At 45.5% G+C, this 19,809-nt stretch overlaps 1 protein-coding gene across 1 annotated transcript in view; it reads left to right on the plus strand.

The window, feature by feature from the left end:
* shcbp1 (SHC SH2-domain binding protein 1) overlaps window positions 1-11,109 on the plus strand; it is a 28,230-nt gene extending 17,121 nt beyond the window's left edge. Inside the window, exons 9-13 of the mRNA XM_072671483.1 lie at window positions 2,928-3,059; window positions 4,308-4,426; window positions 5,021-5,107; window positions 7,284-7,425; window positions 10,075-11,109. Of these exons, the coding sequence (XP_072527584.1) occupies window positions 2,928-3,059; window positions 4,308-4,426; window positions 5,021-5,107; window positions 7,284-7,425; window positions 10,075-10,424 (830 nt within the window). The 3' untranslated portion in view covers window positions 10,425-11,109. The remainder of the gene's footprint in view (window positions 1-2,927; window positions 3,060-4,307; window positions 4,427-5,020; window positions 5,108-7,283; window positions 7,426-10,074) is intronic.
* Window positions 11,110-19,809: the final 8,700 nt, after the last annotated feature.

Raw genomic sequence — 19,809 nt, forward strand, 5'->3', positions numbered from 1 at the left:
CTGTAGCTCCTCCTCCTCAGTGTATATCACAATACCTACATTTAGAGTTATTAATATTCACCCTAATGAGAGACTGTAGCTCCGCCTCCTCAGTGTATATCACAATACCTACATTTAGAGTTATTAATATTCACCCTAATGAGAGACTGTAGCTCCGCCTCCTCAGTGTATATCACAATACCTACATTTAGAGTTATTAATATTCACCCTAATGAGAGACTGTAGCTCCCCCTCCTCAGTGTATCACAATACCTACATTTAGAGCCTTATTAATATTCACCCTAATGAGAGACTGTAGCTCCGCCTCCTCAGTGTATATCACAATACCTACATTTAGAGCGTTATTAATATTCACCCTAATGAGAGACTGTAGCTCCTCCTCCTCAGTGTATATCACAATACCTACATTTAGAGCGTTATTAATATTCACCCTAATGAGAGACTGTAGCTCCGCCTCCTCAGTGTATATCACAATACCTACATTTAGAGTTATTAATATTCACCCTAATGAGAGACTGTAGCTCCTCCTCCTCAGTGTATCACAATACCTACATTTAGAGCCTTATTAATATTCACCCTAATGAGAGACTGTAGCTCCTCCTCCTCAGTGTATATCACAATACCTACATTTAGAGCGTTATTAATATTCCCCCCTAATGAGAGACTGTAGCTCCGCCTCCTCAGTGTATATCACAATATCTACATTTAGAGTTATTAATATTCACCCTAATGAGAGACTGTAGCTCCGCCTCCTCAGTGTATATCACAATACCTACATTTAGAGCGTTATTAATATTTATCCTAATGAGAGACTGTAGCTCCTCCTCCTCAGTGTATATCACAGTACCTACATTTAGAGCGTTATTAATATTCACCCTAATGAGAGACTGTAGCTCCGCCTCCTCAGTGTATATCACAATACCTACATTTAGAGCGTTATTAATATTCACCCTAATGAGAGACTGTAGCTCCTCCTCCTCAGTGTATATCACAATACCTACATTTAGAGCGTTATTAATATTCACCCTAATGAGAGACTGTAGCTCCTCCTCCTCAGTGTATATCACAATACCTACATTTAGAGCGTTATTAATATTCACCCTAATGAGAGACTGTAGCTCCTCCTCCTCAGTGTATATCACAATACCTACATTTAGAGTTATTAATATTCACCCTATTGAGAGACTGTAGCTCCACCTCCTCAGTGTATATCACAATACCTACATTTAGAGCGTTATTAATATTCACCCTAATGAGAGACTGTAGCTCCGCCTCCTCAGTGTATATCACAATACCTGCATTTAGAGCGTTATTAATACTGGGGGGGGGGGGGGGGGGTGACAGCGCTCCCTCCTGGGTGAAGGTAAGTTCTGTTTCTCACCTGGAGCTCCTGCACTGCTGTCAATTACATTGGACCCTTCAGATGAATCCGCTAATGTTTCTCTATAGTGGAAGTGTGGAGTGACCTCAGGGGTCGATACTCGGCCCTTTGGCATTTTAAAGGTGTGTGTGTGTGTGTGTGTGTGTGTGTGTGTGTGTGTGTGTGTGTGTGTGTGTGTGTGTGTGTGTGTGTCTGTCCTCGGGAGCTGTTAGAGAGCTGTAGAGAGCTCCTGTCTTGGTGTGATGTGTTGGAGAGAGCTGTAATGAAGCTGAGCTGTCAGAGGGTCCTCTGTCTCCGCTCGGCTTCCAGCTGCTGTCTGACCTGCCACTGCACTCCACACTGACCACACAGCCGTCCGTCTGTGGATATCTCGACACAATGTGCAATTACTGATGGCACTGTCCAGTGCTGGGCGATGTATCGCCTATCTCAGCATATCAGTGTCAGTGTCAGGGCAGGTGGTGTTCAGAACCCTGGAGCTTCCAGTTATTTTAAAGTAAGAGTTTAAAATCCAGCAACATAAACGCTGATGTTTCTGCCTGTGAAGCTGATTTCTGTCCGGTCCGGTTTTGCTGTAGCGTGCGCACTTTAAACAGAACAGTCCAGTCGGGTTTATAAGCTGTACTTATAGCAGTGAGTAGCAGAACCTGTAGAGGATCAGCTTTATTAATGTGTGCGCCTGTTTATTAATGTCTAGCCTGTTTACGTTATTAACGCTGACCAAATCTGTTTACTAGTTTACTTTATTTACTTTGGTCCTAGCTTAACTCTTATAATCTAGTTTGATTTATTAATTTAAAATAATTAATTTGATGAATGCTGTCAATCACTTTGCTAATAATGCTGGCTTTTTCACTGATTTTCAAGACTCAAGAACTGGTATTTAATATGTTACCTTATTAAGAAAGAAATCCCAATAAATCAATTATTATTATTATTATTATATGTTTTTTATTATCCTTTAGAGATTTACTATGATTCCAGTCATACTGGCACCTGAATTGTGTTTGTCATTATTGTTATTAAATAATTGAGTAGTATAGTGTTGTTGTTGTTGTTGTTTGTGTATTTGGTTTATTAAAGCTGTGAGAAATTGGGGTCACGCTAAACTGACCTCTAAGCCGTCCGTGTGTAGAAATCTAAAGACAGCACAATTAGTGCCGCCCCCCCCCCAATCGCTGTGGTTACTGTGTAGGGGTCAGTCTCCTCTCAGGACGCAGTGTTCTGTCTGTGTGTTAATGAGGAAACTGGCTGATTCCTAATTCCACAGAGTCCGAGACGCATCAGTGTGTTGGTCTCGTTAGTGTCGGACCCACATTTCTGATTTAAATTTAGGAGTAATAAAATATTGATATGAAGCATCGTCCAGCACACAGAGTTCTAATGGTGGCGGTTAAAAGGCTGTGTCGTCCTCGGCTCTGGCGTCCTGCCTTTGAGAAGAAAGCAGCTTTATTTATGAAGGTTTTACTGTTGTGTTTTTTTATGTGATGTCTCATTAACATTTCACACTAAGTTTTGTGAGCGCTGTTTTCCTCTCCGCTCGCAGGTTACGGGCTGCCAGATGAGATCGTTATTGAGAAGAGAAGTAAAGGAGACACGTTCGTGGAGTCGACCGCCGCCAGCGCCAAAATCTCGAACCTGAAGTTCATCCAGCACGACGCTATAGAGGGAATAATGTGTGAGTCTCAGCAGCAGAGCTGCCGGCGTCACTCAGACCCACTCAGCACTAATTACACTAATTTACATACACACCGTTTACAGCACAAACACTCGCAGCACCTTACTGATGCGCAGGGATCTGATCACGGCCTGAGGAACGGTCAGTGTTGGACAGATGTTTAGATGTGTGTGTGATGTCATCCACTTTAGTTCTGTTTAGTCGCGCAGAGTCGCGCAGAGTCGCTGGATGAATTGGTTCAGTTGTTAGTGCACTTCTCGGAACAGCAGCATCGCCACAAAGCAGCTTTACAGCAATCCTGTAGTGAGAGAACCAAAGGTGACCATACTGGGACCGCCTCCCTTAGAGCGAGAGGAGGAGTCACTGAGAAGAACCAAGACTCAGGAGAACCGGTCCTCCTCTGGTCAGCACTGGATAGCTAAACAAATGCATTTAAGTGAGTGATGAAGACAGGCGTGGTCAGGAAAGGTGTGTCTCAGCCAAAAAATAAAGAAACTGATACAAATATTATTACAGATGTTGCAGGTATTACAGAGTACAGGTATACACACACACACACACACACACACACACACACACACAGACAGAACGCTGCACAGGTCAGAACAGGCTGACTCACCGCAGTGAGGGCGAGGGAGAGTGGAGCACAGACAGGTCAGTATTAGAGAATACATTACGGTCGCTGTCTCTACATTATCACACTGAGTCTCAGGTGAGCTGCTGACCTCCGCTGGACTCTGAGGGTTCAGTGAGTGGTGTTCAGCTGGGGGCGTCTCTGCAATATTTACTGTCTTTATTTGTAGTAGTTCTGGATTGCGTGTGCGGAGTGAAGCAGGAGCTCTCTCAGTACCGCCACTTCATCATCACTGTAAGAAAGCTCGGTCTGCAGCCGTCTGATACTGCTGATTAATACTAATTATAAGGAATAAGCATAATAAAATAGATATCCCACAACGCTCTGCTGCTCGGCCGCGGGGTAGGGAGCTTTTTGAGTGAGGGAGTGTAAAGTTTGCTGTGACTGAATAGTAACTAATAGAAAAGTTGAAGGACCTGTATTCTAGAGTTTCCCTTTGTCTGATCAACATGGTAATAATATCACAAGTCCAATAAAAGTTAAAAAGTCAGATTCTGCTGCACATCTGATTACAGTTCTCGTACTGAAGCCTGCTGTTGGTCAGTGTTCTTTAAGCACTGCCGATATCTATATTTTTGCTCTCTCGCTCTCTCTCTTGCTCTCGCTCTCTGCAGGTGTGCGGCAGGGACAGTTGGAAATGGAGAACTGTGTGTTACAGTGTGAGACAACAGGAGTTATCGTCCGTACCTCGGCTCAGCTCATCATGAACATGTGTGACCTTTACGGCTCTAAGGTTCGACACTCTGCCTGTTGATCGTCCGACATACACTCACTTCTGCCTGTGAAGCACAAATCCCATCAGCCACGAGAACAAGCACATCCCTGCTCCATAAACAGCCTGACCACATTAAACTGGTTGACCAGGACAGTGTATGCTTGTGTCTGACTGTTAAATGGTTTGCCAGTGTAAACAATCTGACCAGACTGGTTGACCAACATTGTTCCTGATGGTCATGCTGGTAGGCCAGCTAGTCCATTAAACTATATATGTATATTTCTATACATTATATGTCCAAATATTTGTGGACACCCCTTCTAACAAATGCATTCAGCTACTTTATGCTGCACCCATTGCTGATACAGATGTGCAAATGCACACACACAGAATAGGACTCTCTGCAGCAGATCAACATCGTGACCCTATTGGCTCCATGCTGCATATAGTGTTTGTGTATTGTGTTGAGGAATAAGAGTGGGGGTTTTATACAGCGTGGATTGTTGAGCTTCACCACAGCAGCTCTGAATCTCTTTCAGCATCTTTACTGTGCTCACTGAACGCAGTGTCATTAACTGTGTGTGTGTGTGTGTGTGTGTGTGGTGTTTTCAGGGAGCCGGTGTGGAGATCTATCCGGGCAGCGTGTGCAGTCTTGTGGGGAACGGCATCCATCACTGTAAGGAGGGCGTCCTGATTAAGGTGAGGGAGAGGGGTTCGCTTTACTGCTGAAACCTTTAGGAACCCTCTGATTGGTCAGAGCTAGATCTGCAGTTCCCCTTTTATTCCTGTGTAGCACTGCTTACGTTACTCACCGTGCCGTACTGGTTCTAAACCTTTTATAAGCTATTAATAAACATGCGATGTAGGACAGAGACTCAGGCAGGTACAAAAATACTCTGACCAACACACACAGTCTCACACACACACACAGTTTCACACACTTCTGCGCTCCGGGTTTACAAACCAGCCCCACAATATCATAGTGAACATTCAGCCTTTAGTCCTGCATGGTGTAATACAAGTACAGTGATTCCCTTAAAACCAGCCAGCATTACAGAAGGGTATTATTATTATTATTATTATTATTATTATTAGTATGACTTATTTGGACATATTTTGAAAACTTCATCAGGCCTTCTCTGAAGACCCTGAAAGTCCCCCCACCCCACAGTGGTGGATATATTACGTACATTGCTGTGTATGTGGTACTGATCATGGCACAGAGACGGGGGGGGGGGGGGCGCGAGTGAGTGTACAGAAGTCTGCAGCCTGATAAACTGAGGAGCTTAACGCCGCTCCGAGTTTGAAAGTTTGGGAGTGTTAAGGTCATCCTGAGAGTTTTCAAAGGGATCTTTTTTGCGCTGTCATTTTGTAATAATCTACGCTCTCGATGCTTTTGGGGAGAGCAGATCCCTTTCATCTCTTTCTTAATGCTCTATAAGACAGACGTTATTGAAATGAATAGTTGGGCTAATCCATCGCTGTCTGCGCTTTACTTTAAACTCTGCGGAGTCGCCAAAGTTCAGCCCCCCGCGGCGCCGCAGCCCAGTAAACACCCGCAGTTACAGACGCTAACCCGGATTTCACTGCTGGAAGGAACAGATAGGATCTGCAGCTCTAGGCTGGGCTCAAATGTTGAGTTTTATAGTCCGGGAGTGAAATAAAAGAGGGTCCTGAAGACCCGGGACCCCCTAATTAACCACTTAAGCCCTCCCTGAAAGTCTCAAATTCTAAATTCGGGGGGCTTCCCTGAAGCGTCATGTTCTTTATTATGGAAAATTCAAAAAAAGTTCAGATGAGCACCAGCACTGAGCTGCCTCTGGGTGGCACTGTGGCAAATTAGTTTCCCCAGTTGGTTCTTATATAACTATAGCTAGACTGATTAGCCAGAACATTAGGTCCTAATATTAAGTAGGTGTAGGTAGGTGTGGGATACCTTAGTGACCAAGCGCCACAGTGACGCAGATCTGCTGCAGTTCTTTAGACTGGAAGTGATTTTACTGCTTGTGCTGCGTCTGCGGGTTTAGGCCCGGTGTGGTTCTGCAGAGCTGCCCGTCCTGTAGCTCAGACGCTGTGTGAGCAGGGAAGCAGCTGGTTAGCAGGAGAAATGGTGGAGAACAGTGTTTTTCGTTTCTGAGCGTCAGCGCTAAAGGCCGCGCACAACTGGTTTATTGCGGCGGCCGAGACGCGGCGGCCATGCCAGTGAGAACGGATCGCCTGCGGTTAATGGACTGCGGTTCTGAGCTGCCAGCTCTGCTGCTGGTTCTGTTTGTCAGTTCTGCTCGAGTGAGCGGAGCTTCTGAAACAGCAAACAGACAAAACGCAGCCAAACAGCTCAGAGCCGCGGCCAACAACTCCATAAAACGAGGACGGCTCCCTGACAGGAGCAGATCTGCGCTGTAACGTAGGCAGTGCAGCGGAAATGAACAGAACCTGAACCAATTTCCACTGGGTTGTGTTAATATTGAGTTCAGAGCTGATGGAGAAGTGAGTAAACTGCCTTTTCCTGTTTTAGTGTAATTAGTGTGATTAGACAGGCCAGGCTTAACTGCCTCTACAGCAGTGTAGATTATACAGCTGGAGTATTACAGTCTTAGAGGGGGAACAGATCTAATGTCCTGATGAACCCGACCCTCGTTACCGAAATCCTCTGTAATTACCTGTTTACCACCAACCTGATTAGACCTGATTAGACCTGATTAGACCTGATTAGACCTGATCAGACCTGGAGGATAATTCTGTTTTCTCTGTGACATTTTTCTATAAACTAATTTTGTGGTTTGTGCTGTAACACCCAACCCCCCCCCCGTGTGTGTGTGTGTGTGTGTGTGTGTGTGTGTGTGTGTGTGTTCATTCTTGTGCGTCTCCTTGGCAGGACTTTGCGGACGCGCTGGACGTCCTGCCTCAGATCACCATGGTGAATAATGTGATCCACAATAACGAGGGGTATGGAGTGATCCTGGTGAAGCCGGACGCTCGCGGTGCCGAAGGTCAGCTTGCGGCGGCCCAAACCACAGGTACCCCACTGTCCGCCTGTCCACTCGCACAGACACACTGAGACACACTGACCATGCAGTACACGCCACTTAAGGTGGAGTCAGTGCTGCACCATTTAAGGTGGAATGGGGAAACTTGAATCCAACCCTGCTGTTTAAGGTGGAGCAGAAATTGTGTTGTGACAGTTGGGTGTTCTCTCTGGTGGTCCGGTGGCTTCAGTACTAAAGAAAGAGAAAACTAAACTAGTGTGTGTGTGTGTGTGTGTGTGTGTGTGTGTGTGTGTGTGTGTGTGTGAGTACACTCTACTTTTCTCTGTAGAGTCTCTAAAGTGCAGTACAGAATAAACTGGTAATGCATTTCCTGTGACTGAAGCGCTGCGGTGAGGCGGTCAGCTTGGCTGTGGCCGTCAGCTCTCTAAAGTCCCCTGAACTCCAAACAGACCTGCTCCACTTCCACAGGCCTATCTGGGCGAGAGAAAAAAAAGAGAGAGAGAGAAAATGTGTGTTTGTGTGCATAAAATTTTTATTAAAGCTGCCCCCCAGGGGCCGGTGGTGGGCGGTCTGTAATGACTCGTATCCCCCCGGCGCGCGTCTGTCTGCGGGGTCGACTGCACTCATTTAGAACAGAGAGAGAATTAAAGTGCAACTATTTCTGTCCTTCAGTGAAGAGCGGTCGAGAGAGAGAGAGAGAGAGAGAGAGAGACTGTTTAATTTCTAAATCAGGCTCGAACGCGGGCGGCTGAAGCTGCTGTTGTTGTCTATAATGGAGCCTGAACACATCAGAACACATCACCCACCCTGAACACTGGGGTTATCCTGATGCTGTGGATGTCCCGTTCCTATCCAGCGGTTCAGGATCAGGACTGATCCAGATCCTATTTTAATGATCAGGTTTGGTCAGGTTTACACAACCACAAAGATCAGATCGGATCAGTATCGTCTGATAATCAGCATTAAGAGACTCGGATCAGATTGAGGGGCGGGACATTCCTACCACAATCGTGACGATATTAAGTGTAGTGTCAGAATACCTCATACCAAACTGTACTACAGCAAACACGCAGCGCTCAATCTCAGCGCCAGGTATTTTTAATCATTTTAATAAGCTCAGTTTTTCTTCACATGCAGAGAAAACAAAGTGTGATTGCAGAGAAAACTAATAACCACAGAGATCTCACCGAGGGTTCGCTCACTGTGGAGATCACAGGACGGCAGAACAACACACTACACACCAGCTTGTGATTGGTCCGTTCCAGTCAGAATGAAAAAGAATGTGGGATTGGGAGGGTCTTTCCCATTGTGTTAGCCAGTTAGCTGCCCGGGACCCTAATGCATTTTATCTGACCAGCTGTCAGTGTGCTAATCGCCTCAGCTGACCCAATGTTGAATTCTACCATAAATCCACATGAGCTGCATGTTGCCGCCTCTATTCTGGACCAAGGAGATCAGAATGCTGTTCAATGTTTTATTATTATTATTATTATTGTTGTTGTTGTTGTTGTTGTTGTTATTATTATTAGCCATTTATTTAAAAAAACTCAATGCTCAGTTAATGGGTAGATTACTCGATTATTAATATTATCAATACTGATCGCCTTCGAACACTAAACAGTCCCCAGCCTCAGTCATAACCATTCAGCATCCAAACACTCAGAATAAATCCAGCTCAGCTCAGCGCAGCCTTAACTGCAGGCCAACGGCCGTCAACCCCGTTACATCTCGTTAACTGCCAGCACACCTCATTTTAACGAGCACAATTAAAAATCTTGGCAGTAAACCATATTCCTGAACAGAGAAGTTCAGAGAGGTTAACGAGATGAAAAATGTGACTTCATCTGTCAGCTGGTTTAATCTGTGCTGCTCTCTGGACTCGAAATATGAAGCATATGATACAAAACGGCCCCTAAACAATATTAATCTGCATATTAATCTGCATATTAATCTGCATTTTCATCAGATACTCTGACACCAGAGCAGAATCTGCCTCTATCCTCCTCTGTTAAACACGTGGGTCTTCACGTCTGAATATCATGATCCACTTTATGTTCAAATGTTTGTGGACACCCCTTCTAATGAATGCAGTTAGCTACTTTAGCAATTAGCTACTAAGTTGCACCCATTGCTGACACAGATGTGCAAATGCACACACAGCTTGTCTAGTCCCTGTAGAGAAGAAGTACTGCCAATAGAATAGGACTCTCTGGAGCAGATCAACATCATGACCCTATTGGCTCCATGCTGCCTAATGCCAGGCGTGGGCTAGAGGGGTATAAAGCCCCCCCAGCATTGAGCTGTGGAGCAGTGGAGGAGCTGTGTTCTCTGGAATGATGGTGGTGGAGCTCCATCCAGTAGAGACAGTAGAGACAGTTACTCCAACAAAAGCAGGATCAACTCTTAATATTCTTGATTTCAGAAGAAACAATGAACAAGCAGGTGTCTAAATACTTTTGTCCATATAGTGTAGCGATGTGTGTCATGTAAAGGTATTCTAGAGTAATCGGCAGTGTTTAAATGCTCAGCGTGCAGCTTTCTTTTTTCAGTTACACAAACATTAAAACACAGAGTTAAATATTAAAACTGTCTATTTATAATAATGTTATTGTTCGTAAATAAGCTGATGTGTTCACACCGTCTCCAATCCGGGGGTATGCCTGTTCTTTTTTTGTGCAGAGGGTGAACTGGAAGACCAAGCAGAAGGCGGAGCTACAGAAGTAGAGGGTGGGGCTATATCTGCAGCGACGGGGTCAGACTGTGGCCTGCCGGTCATTGTGGTGGAGGAAAGTCCTGGTGAAGTTCAGCCGAGCTCCATTCCTCTGGAATTCACGGAGGGGAATGATGTCATTAAACGGGAGCTGGTCGCCACCTCGGTCACGAAGCGCCGGCTCCAGAAGAGTCGCATGAAGGAGATGGGAGCGATGCAGGCCGACGAGAACCTGCTCTCGCAGGACATGTTCGTTTCTATTCAGGGCAATCAGTTTCGCCGCAACGGCATGGGCAGCTTCGGGACGTTCCTGTACTGAAAACTGCAACCGCACCGCTCAGACGACACGCACGACACACTTTACACACTTTACACACTTTACACACACTACACACACTACACACACTACACACACTGCACACACACTGCACACACACTACACACTCTACACACACACTGCACACGCTGATTAACTGTGTATTTATTCTCCTAATTCTTTAATCCGGCCACACTGTCCAGTTTTAGAGTGAGGTTTTATAGATTGTATATAAACACAGTGTATATTAACACAGAGGGGTGTTAATTGTGTTTTGGGGCTGCTGTTGGGGTGATATATATGTTAATGCGCTGACACATTAATTGGCGGTTTGGTTTAACGTTCGTTACACTAAGCAGCCGTCAGCGGGGTTGCTGTGTTCGAGCTTTCCTTGGCTTAAGGCTTCACCTTTTGTGAGACACATACTTGTTTAATTCCTGTTGATTAATTTTCAGTGGATTAAAGGTCTGGTAAAACCTCATTACACTGCAGGCACTTTGATTAATTATAACATTCAGCTTGTCCTGCCAAAAGAAAAAAACTCCACTTTCAATAAGACGCCTCGGTTTGACCCGTATTAACCCAGTGTTTCCCACAGCCGGCGGTCAAGGTGGCATTTATTAAATTGAGGGTGAAGAGAGTTTAAGCTGAATCCAGTGTGAGTTTATAAACGAAGGACATTCACACCTACACACACTCTGCTCAGTTTGTCAGCTGTTGCTGATGTTTAATAGAGATGCTAATAGAGAAGTGTGTTCACACGAGCGGAGAGTTTTACAGTCCTGTTACAGGCCCTGCACAGAAGCAAACCTCCACTGACCACCTGTCAGGCCTGACGGATTCGGAAACAGCTGGTTAGTCTGGGTTTGTGTAGCAGATGTTAAGGGGAGACTGAAGGAGCTTTCAGAACCCTGGTTATTTAGAACCGGGGTTTATCTCTAATATAAAAGAACTCCGGCTCCTCACTGCACACTCTCTCACCTGCTGATTCCTGCTGCCGTCACTCATTAAAACCATAATGTGAATCTGTTCGTTAATTAAATCAATTTCATGAAGAATGGACCAATAAAAATGCCCCAAAATGCTTTGGAGAGACAGTTTACAGTTTTACAGTAATAATCACACGCATGCGAGCGGACTGTAGAACCGGTTCTGTGTTGTTATTAAAATCCAGCCTCTAAAACCAAAAACTGGGCTGAAGTACAGCTGCAGGAAAGTACAGGCTGATACTCAGAAACTAGAATGATATTAATAATTAATAAATAATTTTAGTCGTTTTTTGTTTTCTGATTTTTTTGATGTTGATATTTGAGGAGAGACCGGGGCCACAGGGGCTTTGATCTGTGCTTGTTTGGTTATTATTGAGCCACTGCGTTTCTTCCTCTCTGAACTAACTCTCTCTCTCTCTCTCTCTCTCTCCGTGAGATGTTACTCTCTGAGGTTAGCAGTGAGGAGCAGTTTATGTGGGTTAATTTTGGATTGCAGTTTGAAATATTTACAGTATTTAGTGACGAACTGAAGTACTGCAGTGTGACGTTCCCCCAGAGCCGCTGGATCTGTTTATAATCAGCAGTGTGTCCCGGGTCAACCCGCCGGCTCGTTACGCACTTCCTCCGCTGTCAGATGGGGGCGGTGCTGTGCGCTGAAGGTGTGTCAGAAGTTCATGTGTATTCTGTTCAGAGTTAATTGGCGCTGGCAGCCCTACGGCCCCCCCGCTGGGACCCCCTGCGTTCAGATGCCGGCAGATTTGCGGACGGAAGCGTCTCTGTTCTCCAGCCAGACTCCTCACACTGACGTGTCTTTAATCCGGAGGCTCGGTTTGAAAGGGGAGTCCGCCTCGGGAAAGGACATGTCATCCTGACTGGAGGAAGAATGAAAATAACAAAAGACGGAGAGCGAGTGTGGGCGAATGACCTGCAGCCTTCAGAATTACATCATGAAAACGCTCTGAAGATCACCTCTCGCTGTTCACCAGATAAAAGTCCCACCTTTAGAGGCAGCCTCGAGCAGACGGCCTTCTTTTCCTTAAAGGACAAGCACCATAGTGTTAGCAGTTTAGCCCCTCCCGTTTGTCCTACAGCAGTTTAGCCCCTCCCATTTGTCCTACAGCAATTTAGCCCCTCCCGTTTGTCCTACTGCAGTTTAGCCCCTCCCGTTTGTCCTACAGCAGTTTAGCCCCACCCGTTTAGCCTACAGCATTCAAAAGGTCCCCGCCCACCACTTTCTATGAGAGGGGGCGAAATCCTTTCATCATTATAGATTTATAACAGCAAAAGTATCATTTACTGGCAAGAAATAGTCACAATAGTCAACAATCACTTGTTTTATCAACATGAAAATGTTTGGATAAAAAAAAAATAGATAGAAAGACAGAGATACATATATACGCTATGAAATAGGGCTGTTTATTGGCTCCAACCTGGCAAAACGATTCTCATGACGGTACAGGAGTTGTGATTCAGTGTATTGTGATAAACTGTGATATCTGCGACGTCAACAAGCTGATCTTGCAGTAAAATTGTCATCTGCATCAAATCTGAGTAAAATAAAAGTTGCCTCTCTATCCAATCGGAACGGCAGGATCTAAAGAGTCCAGCACTGCCCTCTAGTGGTCAAGGTTTAAACACAACACTAAATGAACCACTGTCTGACACCAATCTTACATCTATGATACGGTACCGCCGAACACAACATCACCAGACATCCAGACAGCAGTATTATCTTCCAGCTCTACAAATGAAGAGGCTTTCTGGAGAAATGACGGGTGATGGCCGAGGCTGCTGCTCAGCCCTGCTGTGGTCGGAATGGGAGCCTCTGGGTGGTCTTTGTCCTCGGTGGGGGGCTGCAGAGCTGGAAGGAGCCTAAATCCCTGAAAGTGTGAGATTCTCTCATTCTCTGTCCTCTGCTTCCTTTGCGTAAACGAATGCTGCAGGTTTCCCAGCTCCGCTTCGGTGTGATGGGCAGATGATCAGACATGCTTCATCACTGATTACCTCGCCTGCGACCTCTCGACACACAGCAACAGGCCGTGTTGATCGGTGTGGTGTAGTCTGAGGAACACAGCAAGTCTGAGATGTCAAAAGTCTTGAAGTCTCCACTTGACCTGAGTGGTTAACAAGCTCCTTCAGTTCTAACCTGAGCCGAGTCGGAAGATTTCCCGCGTGTGACTTCTCTGAAACTTTACCTGCTGCAACCGAGCGCAGCTCAGGTGGAAACGAGGCCTAATCACAGCAGAGATCTGCACACAGCGAGACTTCCTGACATTAATTAACACACAGCGCTGCTAACGAACCAAACCTTCTCTTTCTCTCTGATTCAGACGTCAGGCGGCGCGACCGTGAGGTGAGAAGGCTGGTGTTGCTTAAGCTCAGCGTTATATCTAACCGCAGATCTGCTGAAAGGTTAACTGTTCACCATCATTAGCTGTAAAATCACACCAGTGACAGCAAAGGTCACCTTAGCGCCGGGCGGCTAGGCGGCTAGCGGGGGAAAGCGGGCGGACGGTAATGTGTTTGGAAGTTTGTGTGGATGTTTTTGGGCTGCAGCCGAAAAGCCCCGGCGGCGCAGCGCTGACAGGACGGCTTCCAAAGCATCTCTGAAGGACAGCGCTTCAAACCGAGGCGCTTTCTGGTGTCCCTCCACGGCCAGCAGCCGTCGCTTTGGTCCGGCCCGGCTCTGACACGTCCTTTGAAGATGAAACAATTGTCACAAAAGAGGCTCGTCAGTTCTTTTCCTCCTCACTCGCTGTTTGACGTCTGAAATATGCCGCTGAAAAGCTGCGAGGGGGAAAAACAGAGAAATCAATAATGCCTTATTTTCCCGCTCTTTAAAACGAGAGGTGTATATTTTTCCATTATTGATCCGGCTCACACTCTCTGACCTCACACACAAACATAACCGGCGGTCGGCTCACAGAGAGGGAGAGGAGAGAGAGAGAGAAACACACGTCTTGTTTGTTAAGAGCCACCTTGAGGAGCATAAACACCGCTAGCTCAGATCTGACCAGAGGGGGCGCTTCAGAGCTGGAGGAATGACTACTGTAGCTTCTACAGAGTTAAAAAAAGAGAAAGACGGACTCTTGCTGATCCAGTACTGTGGGATATCTTCTGATTGCAGTCTGATCTTTGTGTTTTCATAGCTGGACCAGCCTCATCCTTCAGGTCTGATCATTTAACAGTGAATAAATGTACAGTGTTTATCTGACCCTTATCCACAGCTCTTACAGGAGAATGCAGAGTTAGGAGTCTCACTGAAGAAAGAGTCTTTTTGTTTATTTATTTATTTACTTTATTTCTCCCAGTCTAGTTCTGCCAATGAACCCACCCGTTCCGAACTCCCCCCAACACCTGCGATGCTCCCGGCACTAGGAGGCTCAGGACTTAACACACGTCTCCTCTGATACCCGTGAAGCCAGCCATGCTCCTTAACACTGAAGTAAACTGCCGTAACGTAAATACCAGAGCACTGTTTAATGAGGCAACGTGACAGGGCAGCCATCTGCTTTCATGTTCAGTGATGGTGGAGCTAGTGGGCGGGGCTGTATGTAAATGAGCTGCTGAACGTGTGGAGTTTCCTGTAACATTGATTCAGCCTGGACTGAGAAGGAAAGGCCGAGATGTGAGGAAATAGGAGATCACTGCTGTCGGCTTTGAAAGACACAGACAGACAGACAGACAGAGAGAGAGACAGACAGAGAAAGAGAGAGAGAGAGACAGACAGAGAAAGAGAGAGAGAGACAGACAGAGAAAGAGAGAGAGAGAGAGAGAGAGAGACAGACAGACAGACAGACAGACAGACAGAGAGAGAGAGAGAGAGAGAGACAGACAGAGAAAGAGAAAGAGAGAGAGAGAGAGACAGACAGACAGACAGACAGAGAGAGAGACACTGAAAAGGAGAGTGAGCAATCCAAATGGAGACCTTTAAAAGAGAGAGTTGATAAAGTCTGAAATTGGAGAATAAAAGACTAAGAAGATGTCTGGTTTGTCGGCGGTCCTGCAGTGACCTCGGTGTCGCTGATAAAGAGAGATCCCCCAGAGTGAGCTACGTGGCTCAGACCGCCGGCTGTTCTCCGTCCTGCATATTAAATCTGTTTTATGCTGCTAATTGTGTGTGTGTGTGTGTGTGTGTGTGTGTGTGTGTGTGTGTGTGTGTGGACTAATCTGGATTATAGGATCTGATTACCAGAATAAAGCAGAGTAGTTTGCATATCTAGATTAAAGCTATTTTGGAGATTTAGCGTTTTTAGGAATCGTGTTTCTGATAAAAGAAAACATCAATAAATCAGTTTGACTTTGATCTTAAACTGGATAATAACTGACTCCCTCACTCTGAATACAGCAGTCATCTACATGTCCAAAAATATGTGGACACCTGTGTTTTACCTAAAATCAAGCGTAGTAGTCAGTGTGTTTTCCTCTTTACTGCAGTAACAGACTATTTTTTGTGAAGTCTAAATGTTGGAACATTTCTGTGAGGACGATTTGATTGCATTCATCCTTAAGAATGAGAGCATCGGTGAGGTCAAGTACTGATGTTGGATGAATTCTGCCACTCCAACTCATCCCAAAAGTACTGGATGGAGCTCCACCACCATCATTCCAGAGAACACAGTTCTTCCACAGCTCCTCAATGCTGGGGGGCTTTATATCCCTCTAGCCCACGCCTGGCATTAGGCAGCATGGAGTCAATAGGGTCATGTGATCATGGCTAGTCCAGAGCATCCCATTCTGTTGGTCAGTGTAAGCTGGGCGGGGCTACACTGCTGCAGACTGTGTTTTTTGGTCTGAGGAACAGAAAGTTCCAGTAAATGCATTATTCAGCGCTGATGCATGTGCTATGAAGTCCATATGCACACATAGCTGTTATGTATGTGTTGTTTATGCTTGAGTGGTGAATGTGGCTGTGGCCTACAGCAGTGTAATCATTTACTCCCACTGTCTGCACCACAGATTGCAGTTCCATTGTCCCGTGCTGCTGCCATATGGCAACAAAATGCAGAGCACCCCAAGTTTTTTTTCATATATTTATATTTTTATACATATTTTTTCAGTTTAGGCATTTAAATATGCCATTTGTTCAGATGTATTTCATAATTCATGTGAGGTTAAGGCAGCTGCTTGATGGAATGGAGAAATGGAGGCTATTTTGGGAGGTCCTGAGGAAGAGTAAAGGCAAGTAAAGGCTGATGGAGGAATAGCCCTCCTCCAGACCCATCCATTTTCTCCAGAGTCAGCAGACCACTGGCACTGTCCACTCCATCACTGTAGGGCCTGAAGGAATGGGCATTACACACACACACACACACACACACACATTCAGAAAAGCCGAATGGGTTTATACTGGAACAGCACTGGTATAATAATGGGTTTTAATAATCAGACTTTTCACAGATCTACAGTACACTCACTGACCACTTTATTAGAAACACCTGTACACCTACTCATTCATGCAATTATCTAATCATGATCATTGATTAGATTATCAATTATCTAATTAATATCATGGCAGAAGTGCAGTGTAAAATCAGCAGCTTCAGCCAAGGTTCACGTCAACCATGGAATGATTCTGAGTGTGGGATGATTGTACTGGTTTGAGTATTTCTTGATTTTTTTAAGCTCTTCTGTCTCTAGAGTTTATCAGAATCGTGGAACAAAGAACTGCAACAGCAGGAGACCACACCAGGTTCCAGTTCTGTCAGCCATGGGCCAAAAGCTGAGGCTGCAGTGGTTTAGCACAGGCTCACCATCACTGGACAGCTGAAGACTGGAGAACCGTAGCCTGGTCTGATGGATCTGGATTTTTGCTGAAGAACACAGATAGTTACAGGTAGGATCAGAATTCGGCTCCAACAGCATGAATCTATGGACCTAGCCTGCATTGTGTGAAGAGTCCAGGCTGGTGGCTTAATGGTGTGGGGACGGTTTTCTGGGTTTAAATAGTTGTTAAATCTGTCAGTTGTCACTTGAAGGCCACAGACTGTTTGAGGGTTGTAGCTGACCGCGTGTATGCCTTTATGACCCCAGTTTAACATCATCTTCTTCAACCATCTCACAAAGCAAAGGTCTCCCAAACTGGTCTGATGAACGTGAGCATCATGGCTTTGCAGTGCTGGGTCTTCAGTAGAACACCTTTGGGATGTGGTAGAAGAGATCTGCTGCATGAAGGAACTTCTGACAGATCTACAGGACCAGAAATCACAAAATCAGAAAGTGTTTCCAGAGTGTTTCCAACATCTTGTGGAATCCTTGCCACCAAGAATTGAAGTTGGCAGTAGACGGTAAGAGAGGGGAGTTTTGGGCTGGAGTTCAGGTGGCGTCTGTTTTGTGGTAGGAAGCCAGTTCCCCCTCTGAGAAGTGGAGCCAGGAATGATGGATGACAGGTGGGGGGGGGTTGTGCAGACTTGTTGTGAAGGTAGAGATGGAGGAGGGGCTTCGGGCATGTTCCTCCTCCCAAAATGTAGTTTTCCGTAACTCCACTCTCAGCAAAAGGAGCCCAACCCAGTGTTAGTGTAGTGTACTGATGAAGTGCTTGGTGATTTGCTGCTGATGGGGTTCAAGTCCCGGTCTGGGTGACTGTGCTGCGCTACACCAATAAGAGTCCTTGGGCCAGACTCCTAACACTACACTGACCCTCCTCTGTAATACGAGTACCCTTGTAAGTTGCTCTGGATAAGAGCGTCAGCTAAATGCCGTAAATGTAAATGGGTGGGTGGGGCTAAACTGCTATAGGCTGAACAGACATCACAACTACAATGAGTTTAAATAGGCTGTTTGTGCAGCGCAGGATGTTTAAAAGTTTTATTAGAAGGATTTCTAGGATTAGGATTAGTTTTAGGATTAAAAGTTTGTTTTTATTCTGAATACTCCCCCCTCACCCCCCCCCCCCCCCCCACACACACACACACACCCACACACCCACACACACACACACACATGACACCTACAGACCTGTGGTTTTAAAAACACAGTAAATATGAGCTCCAGGTGAACTGCTATTCTCATTCATGTGCACAATCCAGCGGGAGGAGAATTCACTCACACAGTCATTTATATGCATCGCGCAATTTCCTGTCTGAAATGAAAAGAAAGTTACAAATTAAATGTCCTTTTTTTTGTTTATTGTTTTCCGCTGATTGCCGAAAGCAAACCGCAAACCTGTCAGCCCACCGAGCATAATTAACCTGGAGACGTCCCTCCTGCTGCCGCTGCCGAGTTTAGACCCGTGTGACTCTTTAACTGCGTCTAAATGTGGAAATGCTGAATGACATTCATCAAGGATACGAGCGCAGTGATCGGCAGGCCGGAATTACAGCTTCCTTTCATCTCTCTCTCTCTCTCTGTCTCTTTGTCTTTGTCTTTGTCTTTGTCGCACTCGGAGCATTTGGATGAAGTCGCCGCCCCATTTTTACACTTCTAAACTTTTAAACTTCTGACGGAGGCTTTCTGTGGTCTGACCAAGTTCGTCTTTGCCGCCATCTGTAGATTTCTGGCTCCTGTCTTTTTGGCATGATATTAATGTGATGGAAAAATAATGCCAATGTCTTTGAAGACGCAGGTAAAAAAAGCGTTTGGCGATTTGTGAGCAGTCTGACGGGCGTATGGCGGGCTGTAATGAATATTTGCGCTGAGCTTGTGAGAGCACCAGCTTTGTTTGTCTGAGCTGAAGAACCCTCTCGCAGATGGTGCGAGGTCCTTATCTCCACACTGATACGGAGGGGTTGGAACCCTTTAAAAAGTCCTTTTAGCATCTTTTGTTTAAAGGGTTTTTTATTAGCAGATTGTTTGGGTGGCACGCAGTCTGGGAAGGAACTCTTTGAGGACTTTTATTCTATAAACTTGAGCTACACAAACCCCATCACTCCCCTAACGACTCCAACCCTGATCCAGTGAGGATCCTTCAAGCGAAACTCTGAGAGGAGCTCAGTTTCAGCTCTCAGCCCAAATCTAGATGAGTTCGGTTCTTGAAAAGCCACACTTGAAAAATAACGGTTCCTCAGCACTTCCTCTACAGCTGAACAGAACTGGAACAGAACTTCCTGTCTTTGAAGACAGTACGAAGCTAATCCAGCTGACAAGCAATGGAAGCTTATTAGCATAGTGCTAACTGCCTGCTGAGCCACCACACTCTCCTCAACCCGTGTGGAGATGTTCAGTAACCTCTGATAGACTTGATTATGTGGTTTCTGATTCTAGCACTTCCTGTTATCTAGAACAGGACTGAAGTAGAGCCTCATAAGTCTGCTACACTATAAATAATAACAGTCGAGTTTCGGACAAAGTTTTGAAGAAAAGATCAAACTGATATTTTACTAGAATTATTAAAACTAAATAAGCAAATATTGTAGCAGTTTGACGCTGAACTTTAGAACTGCTGACAGGCTTGTGTTCAG

This window comes from Salminus brasiliensis, chromosome 25 (assembly GCF_030463535.1).
Source record: "Salminus brasiliensis chromosome 25, fSalBra1.hap2, whole genome shotgun sequence".
NCBI lineage: Eukaryota > Metazoa > Chordata > Actinopteri > Characiformes > Bryconidae > Salminus > Salminus brasiliensis.